Below are 9,035 nucleotides of genomic sequence, written 5' to 3' on the forward strand. Positions count from 1 at the left end.
AGTACACCTCCAAGATGTTGCGAGATCTTGAGATGCAAGTGGAACATATAAAGCCCTTTTCTTGAAAATAATGTTGGGTAAGGAATAGTATGGAAATTGTATCTTCTATGAATGATGGGTGGACCTGTTGGGAAGACTGCCTACCATAGCTGCTGACCATATATTATCTGTTATATTACTTTTCGTTGTTGTTTGTATTTTGGATTAGAATACTCGTTATGCTCAATTTCGATTGAAATATTTGAAACATTGTCGAATTCACTTGTTGAATACGCAAACTAAGAAATTTATTTGTTATATGATAAGGGTTACAAATACGTGACAGTGGTTTTAATACACATGTCGAGTTGTTTATTACCATGAGACTATACTACTATCTGTCAACATCCTCGCATTATGGGGATGGTTTGTCTACTCTTCATAGAAAATGAGAAAAAAGAATAATCAAAATTATTTAGCAGGAGATTTTCCAGCAGCTGGAATTGCAGTTTTTGATGCAGCTGGAGTTGCAGTTGTTGATGCAGCAGGAGCTGCACCTGGAGCTTGACATACAGGAGCTGTTCCTGTAACTAAAGGTTTGACATTGGTACACTTAGCTGTGGTTGGTGCTCCATTGAATTTGAGATCAACATTATTTAGCTCGACACCATCACATGGTACGGCACTGCTGCAAATAAGAACAACTCCTTCTGCAGTTCCTGAGGTTCCCTTAACGTTCTTGAATGAAATCTTGCTTAACTTTATTTTTGATGGATTCTAAACCATTGAAAACCATGCAAGAAATGAACAAAAGTTAGTCACTTAAATTATAGTTTAATTGTAACATAAGCTTATGCGCATAAACAAAACAAGATATAAGTTATTGAGTGATTACCTTTTTGGAACATTGGTTCCATGGACAATACTCTTGGTCTATGATGACAGGGTTCTTGACATTCGTCATGGTAATATCTTCAAAATGTATATCAGAAACAGTAATTGTTCCCGGTGCATCAGGCCAAGTCTTGATCCTCACACCATTGTCGGTTGTTGTCAGAGTACAGTTCTTAATTGTAATCCCCTCTACATTTTCTTCGGTCGTAAACTTTCCAAGGCTTCCAACACTAAGACCATGACCAGGTCCACAATTCACACCTTGGACAGTGATTTGTTTACTACCATCACCTATTGAGACACAGTCATCTCCGGTACCGATGTTGGTGTTAAGAATTTTAACATCAGTTGATTTTCCCAAGTGGATTCCATCAGTGTTGGGACTGTCTCCAGGGGCAGTAATTGTGAAGCCATCAAATGTAATATTTTTGCATCCGAAAACCATAACATGGAAATTTTTGCTGTCCTTAGAAGTAACGCCGCGGACGATGGAATTGTTGACGAAATTAAAACCGAAATTCTGTTGAAATTGAACCAGAAAAACTCATTTAAAAATAGCTACATTAATTATTTGTCCATATGTAATCAAAATGATGATCAAGTAGATTATTTACCATGAAAACTTTCGAGTTACTGTTTTTACCACTCCAAGCAGCTGCAGGTGCAGCTTTTTTATAAACAGTTGCACCTTGACCATCAAAAACTCCTTTGCCTGATAAGGTAAGATGGTCCATATATAGAAACTTGAACCATTGTTCAGTCCCTTTTATTACACTAGGGTCTGCAGGTGCTTGAATTGTTCCATCAACTTGAAGTTCAATAGGGGCCTTACAAGGACCTTTAAGTTCTATTCCATTCAACTGGTATGTACCAGCTGGAATCACAATTTTTGCTGCAGTTGTTGATGCACATGCTTCATTCCAAGCACTTGTCAAAGCCTTATTATGAAAGAAAAAAACACATTCAATTAGAAAATAAATTGACACTTTATAGTCATATACACACACATATTTAGATTCCCTGCATTTTAAATAACACTAAGTCACACACATTAATTGATCTCAAATATCGATGGAGTTACATTACTCATGCACCAATTCATCTTAATAATCTTCACAGTTAATTCGAGATCATTAAATATGTCACGCTTTATGGAATCCAAATCCAATATATATATATATATATATATATATTTTCTCTAAAACGTAAAATTATTGTTTTCTCAATGTATACCTGCCCGATATCAGAATTTGGTTTTCCTCCAAATTTTGATATGTCAAGAACCCCAGATTGAGCTGCACAAAAGTCAGCAATGAATAGGAATGAAACAATAATGGCAGTGCTGAACTTCATATCTCCTTTGATTATTGTTTTTTGTTTTTTTTTTTTTTTTGAGAAATCTTTGATTATTGTTATAATGTTCTCTTGAATGAATGTGGTTTCAATGTAAGGAAGGAACGTTATATATACTTATGGGTGAAGCTTCAACACCATTAACATGCTACGGTGAGCAAACTATTATCTAAATATGTCTCTTTCTTTTTTTAATTGTTTGGTTTTTGTTTTGTGCCTATTAATAGCAATCATTTTCCATCTCTCTTGGATAACAAATTACTATATTTGTCTTCAACTTAGACAACCACACATTTCATAAGGCCAAGCAAAACTTTGAATAAGGAGTGTTCTTAGCATTTCTCATGTTTCCTATCTTCCGTTTTCATAGCTATTATTATTTTTTTTACTTTGTAAACCGCTTTCATACATGGAATATAACATAAATAAAAAAACTATGACTAAGAATACAGACTCAACTAAAAAAGGACAGAAACGCATCAACATTACACTAATATTATCAATTAAACAAGACGAGCGAATTAAAATATAAAAAGTATACTAGTAGTAGGTAACCCTAATTTCATAATTCTAAATCTAAACCAAAGTAATTCCATTCCATTGTAAATAAAGAATAAAAGTTGAACCTTGTTTTGAAAGGAAAAGTTGAACCTAATCCGCTTATTCATGTCTTTTCACAAGTGAAGGTAATTGAATTGAATATTTTAATGGTTTTGGGGAAGTTTGGGAAAAGCGTTTAAAATATGAGTGTGGTTGTGTGGGTATAGTCTATCTCTTTAAAGCAGTCTTGGAAAAGTGAAAGAGGTGAGAACGATATGATGGGTTTGCATTACCAGTGTGCTGTTGCCGCCGTTTCTTCCTTCATAGGTAACAATCAGCTTGACCACGTCATTTTTTCACCACAAATCCAAATTTCTCCTAAAGAGAATCAAGTGTTTTCTGAAAATCACAAACCTTAATAAACCCTTCACACCAGAACCTCAACATCCACGTGTTATCCGAAGCGTTGAGAATGGAAGAAGAGGACAGATTACTTGAGGAACAAGTCACCTCTCATAGCTCTAACAAACTTGCCACATAAGCATGTAAAACTGTTATGACAATTACAAGAGCTATGATAGAGTACAATAGTTCATGCTAACTATCTTACACTTGTGTTAACTTATAAATAGTGTTCACCTCCGTTGTAACAGATTCATTGTGAAAATAACCGAGTTTCCTTCACTATGCTTTCTTTATTCTCTCTCATAATTCATGTTTTACTTTCTTAATATGTTATCAGTTCCTTCTATAGAGAGAAGGTTGTTACGATTCAGTTACATTTCCCTTTCTGCCATGGATGCATGCTTCTCAACCTTCACATTTTTCTTTGTTTTCCTTTGAAGATTCATCATCGTTAGGGTTCGTGATCATCGTGACCTAGTAATCAATTTATAGAACAAAGTTAGGGTTAGTACTCATTGATCATATAAAAAAGAATTAAGAAAGGATTAACAAAATGAAATAACAAAGTAATCGACTAAATATTCAGATAATCATTAAAAGTTAAATGAACAACTAATTACAGGGAAGTTTCTCATTCATGACCTAACCCAAAGAGGATTAGCTACTCATAGTTTCCACATACATATGATTAGATATGAATAAAAAAGAATGAGAACCAGTTGATGAGTGATTGGCTCTCGAAAGGCTCATGTCACTCCAATCATTCAGAAATAGGGTTCCTGCCTTTGTTTTCTCGACAAAAATTGTTATTTTACTGACCTAGGGGTTTAGTATTTATAGGTATCCAATTTCCGATATTTTAGGGAAAATGGTTCATGATACGAGCCTATTACTCGCAATGAAAGGTAGGCAAGTGTACATATTGACATTGTCGTCTATCTCGCGATGTAGAGCTCAGATCCAGCATTGTGAGATAAACAGTAGAGATCCCCTTGATTTTCCTCGTATTCTCGCGATGCAAGGTGCATAGACCATGATGTGAAGTAGACAATAGCTGACTTCTTGGCTTCTTCACTCCTTGATCCATTTCTTCTGACCAGAACATTCAAAACGACTATGCCCCATGATTAATCAATGATAACTTGAGCATAACACGATTACAATGTTGTCTGCTTCTGGTGGATTTTCATGGCTTCAGGTAATCTTCTTGACTCTTGGTCTTTCATGACTTATTGAATCAAAGCCTATACTATTTCTTGTCGTCACCCTTCCAACCGGTGATATTGGAAAAAGCTTAATCTCTTTTGAACATATGTGTCTCTACCAAATATTATTGGTCACATTGTTAAGCAATATTTTTCCCTTCTTTTATACTGAACTCTCTATGATAAAGGATGAATCATTAAATGTATCAAATATGTATCACAAGAAACCATTAATATAGTTTTTTTTTTTTATTAAACTTAAAAATCAGCCAATAGTTTATCAATGATAAGAATTAAAAGGAACTAAAATGGAGACTTCACTTGAAAGAAACTACATAAAATTACTTAAATACTGTTGATGTTTTAGAACAGTGTTGCAATTTATCGCGAGGGTTTTTTTCACGATGTCGTCCCGAATTGCCGTGCAACCAATAACAACACATGCTGGCCGGAAAAAAGGGCTGGTGGGGGGTAGTGGAAATTCAATAGCATAGCAGTAATACGCCTTCTAGATGTTCTCGTGAAATTTATTTTCGCTGGATATATCATTATCCATAAAAGAAAGGTTAAAGTGAACTTTTCCCCACTAAGTTTCAAACAGTTGTGATTTTAACCACCTATAAAAAAAATGAAAATTTTGACCCCCCAAGAATTAGCCCCTTTGCAATTTTGATCCTTTTTGTCAATTTTGACTCAGTCAATGCTGAGTGGCATGCCACATGTGTAATAATTAATTAAAAAAAAAAAACAAAAAAACCAGTTGTGTATTTGCAGCTGAATTTAAAAAAAAAAAATTGAAACATATATTTTTTTCTCCAAAATCCGGTTTTTTTTTTTTTTTTAACTCACCATTTTCTTCATATATTCATCTTCATTATATCTTCATACATTCATCATGAAAATATCCATATATAAAAAAAAAAAAAATCATTTTTCTATTCATCATACAATAAGAAAATGAAGAAAATTAGCAGCAATTAGAGAGAATAAAAAAATTAGCCACTGAAGGTGAGAAAAACACAGGGAGGTTGAATTGTGTTAGCTTTTTCTTCTTCTTAAATTGATTCCAATGTTTAGAGTCTGATAGAGTTCAGAATCAAGAACAAAGTTCAGAGTTTAATGCTACGGATAAAATAAAGATAGAGAGAGAGAGAAGAGAAAGACACAAAGCAATTATACAGGTTCCTTCCACAATTCGGAAGTAGTCGTGTCCCCTTCGCACTTCCAAGGAGAGCTCACTAAAATCAATATCTGATTACAAATTCTCAAGCACACAACAAGAGACTTCCAATACTCAAGCGCACTTGCAAGAGATTTCCTATACTCAAGCACAAAAGCAAGAGACTTCTAAACAAACACAATTACTCAGAAAAATGTTTAAGCGGTTGAACACTTGATATACAATCAGTGGTGTTCACAATACGAATCAGATACAGACTCTTAAGACTCTAGAATTTCTAAGATATGAAAGTTATTAAGAAATTCTAAATAAACTTTGATGTGCAACAATTTCAGAAGTGCTTTGACACTAGTAAATATTTGTTGTTGAGTCTCTTACAATCTTCAAGTCTTCACTCCTTTATGTAGAGGTGTGAGAGATACCTTGAGGATTGTCAGCACATCAAAGAGTCGTTAAGCATCCAATGTGTAACACCCATTTTTCCCAACATAAAAATTTCTTAATAAAATCAGAGTAATTTCATCGTAAACGGAATGTCACATTTCATAAATATCATAAATGAATAAATAATAATTTATCCCTCAAAAATTCGATCAACAAAGTACTTAATATCTTGCAGCGGAATTATTCAACATCTAAAAATAGTCTTTGGCACATATGGCCTCATCATAAAAGTCTCATAAATAGTCTAAAACATCATAATCAGTTCAATCTAACAACTTCATTAGAAATCTCATAAAACAATACGTAAGGAATAGTAAACATGTCAAAACTCTCATCCCGTTACGTATCAGAGCACCTAAGGACACACTTGTGAGGAGTCTACTCACGACCACGCCTAATCTTGATTACATTCAAGTTACCCATATGAAGAGCAACATTTTCAAGCAGAAGGGGTGAGATTTCTCAAAACAATAATATTAAGTATATAAATCATAAATTACATTTAACAACATAAACATCTTATAATTCAACAATTATTTTCAAACACATAGTTAACAACAATTCATCTTAGCAATATAACATCACATAACAGTCTTAATCATTGTCACATAACATCATCCAAATATTTCATCATGAGGTACTTCGTTAAAACGTCACAACTTACAACTCGACTCGACAATGCATCTAGACTCGTTTATTCAACTCTTATCGTCTTAAATCATCCTAAATCATCATGAAAATGCAAATGCATGTGGTACCAATTGATGACATCTTGTCATTACGTAATTTTTATGTAATTTGTTCACAAAATGGAGTTCACAAGGAGACTTATGCAGCAAAAACAGCAGAAAAACTGAAGAAAATGTAAAAGGAAAACATGTCAAGATTTGGTAAAAACACGACACGATTTGGTGAAGACCAGAAACATGGGTTCGACATTGAGGTAAACGTGTCACGATTGGTAAAACGTGACACGATTTTGGGAAACCCTAATTCACTTTCTTGCTCTACAAGGTGAAAACGTGTCACGATTCACTTAAAATGTGACACGATTTGGGCGATATTCTGTGCCTATTTAAGCTGAAGTCTATTCCAAAAACAAGGGTTACGAATTCTCGAGAGCAAAGTGCGATTATGTGACTGCAAGACGGCCAAGGAGGACGATTTCTTCATCCTTCCATCACTTTGCGTATGTTTTAATTCCTCCAATGATTATGTTATTTGTAAACATCATTATGAGTAGCTAAATCCATTAGAGGTTAGGTCTTAGATGATTCTTTGTAACTCTAATTGATACATGATGCTGTGAAACTCTATTTATTGTGAATGATTATTTAGTCTTTATTCAATTCAATTGTTCTTAATGCTTTTTATATCTTGATCAAATATAAACATGATTTTGTGAGAACGAATGACTACTGACCATAGCTTTCGACTTAGACCAAATTGAATTGTTTTAATAAACATGGTTAGTCTAGGAATAGATAATCGTTTGTTAGTGATAATAGGTTAACGTGCTTAAAGCTTCAATAATTATTAGACCACCTAAGGAATTAAGGGCTGTAGTTTGAGAAGAGGGTTCTAACTCAAGGGATTGATTAGGACTATTTTGTTAACTATCGTTGGACTAAGAAATCATTCATAAGAATAGGTGCAGCATACCAATTAGGGGAACATAGATGATTCGTAAGACCTAAACTCATCTCTCTCTTATTCTTTTAAACCAATCTTTAATTCTCTGTCATTACTTTTATGCAATTAAACCAAAACTTCTGCCTAGTGGCAACCAAAAATAACGTTTATACATCCTAAGTTCCAACGTAATTCACTTCTTGAGATTAAAAACAGTCCTCGTGGGATCGATATTTTTACTACTTCGATAGTATTTGGTGCACTTGCCAAGCCTCTATCAAGTTTTTGGCACCGTTGTCGGGGACTGTTGATTCGTTTCAACAAGGCAATTACGTTATAATTTAGGATTTCTGCAATTTAATTTTCTGTTTTTAATTTTTTTTTCTGTTTTAGTATTAATTAATTATTTTTTATCGTGCAGTGCTACTAAGGTATTTTGCTATTTATGCGAGGTAAACGGAGCGCTGACGAGTTAGAGTACGATCCAGAGATAGAAAGGACTGCTAGAGCACTTCGGAAAGTTGTCCGGTTGCAAAGGTTGTCTCAATCTGTCCCACTTAGTGCACGAGAACCGATACCGGAGCCAATAACAGTTGAATATGAAACAAGCTCTTCTCCTAAATCGGTCATAATGGGAGAACCTCAACCAGAGAGACCTAAGTTGGGAGACTATGGTTTGGCTAATAACCGTGGTCGCCTGACTCACACTTTTCAGCCCGCTAATCCTGTGGCTTTTGATATCAAGACATCCGTTCATAATGGGTTGAAGGAGAGACAATTTGATGGGACGGACCTCATGAGTCCTCACGAGCACTTGAGTCACTTTGCTGAAACCTGTGAGTTTTGTGTACCTCCAGCTAATGTTACGGAGAGTCAGAAGAGACTTAGGTTGTTTCCTTTCACTTTAACGGGAAGAGCCAAAGATTGGCTGCTATCTTTACCAACGAGAACTATTCAAACTTGGGATGAACTGGAGCTGAAATTTCTGGAGAAATACTTTCCTATGGCCAAGTATCCTGACAAGAAACAAGAGATTTCAAACTTTAGGCAAGGGGAAAGTGAGTCATTATATGATGCTTGGGAGCGATTCAACTTGCTTCTAAAAAGATATCCTAATCATGAGTTCACTGAAAAGCAATACCTTCAAATCTTTACTGATGGTTTGACACACAACAATAGGATGTTTCTCGATGCTTCAGCTAGTGGTAGTCTAAAGTCTAAAACTGATCATGAAGTCCAATCTCTAATTGAAAGCATGGCTACAAACGAATACCGTGCTGATGTGAAAAAGAAAGAAAGAGGAGAATTTGGGGTGAGTGATCAAACTGCAATCTTAGCAAACCAAGCAGCAATGAATAAGCAATTGGAGACTCTAACTAAGGAGTTTCAAGGCTTCACTTTGG

The 9,035-nt window shown here is 34.7% G+C and overlaps 1 protein-coding gene across 1 annotated transcript; it reads right to left on the reverse strand.

Annotated features, from left to right (window-relative positions):
• Positions 1-262: 262 nt before the first annotated feature.
• LOC146947134 (polygalacturonase-like) lies at positions 263-2,319 on the reverse strand. The gene is made up of 4 exons (XM_085744800.1): positions 2,107-2,319; positions 1,488-1,811; positions 875-1,393; positions 263-756 (listed from the first exon to the last, which is right to left on the reverse strand). The coding sequence occupies exons 1-4, from the start codon at positions 2,224-2,226 to the stop codon at positions 451-453; spliced, it is 1,269 nt and encodes a 422-aa protein (XP_085600926.1). The 5' UTR covers positions 2,227-2,319; the 3' UTR covers positions 263-450.
• Positions 2,320-9,035: the final 6,716 nt, after the last annotated feature.

The sequence above is a fragment of the Medicago sativa genome, chromosome 2 (assembly GCF_051527215.1).
Source record: "Medicago sativa cultivar Bolivia chromosome 2, Bolivia_mono, whole genome shotgun sequence".
Lineage (NCBI taxonomy): Eukaryota > Viridiplantae > Streptophyta > Magnoliopsida > Fabales > Fabaceae > Medicago > Medicago sativa.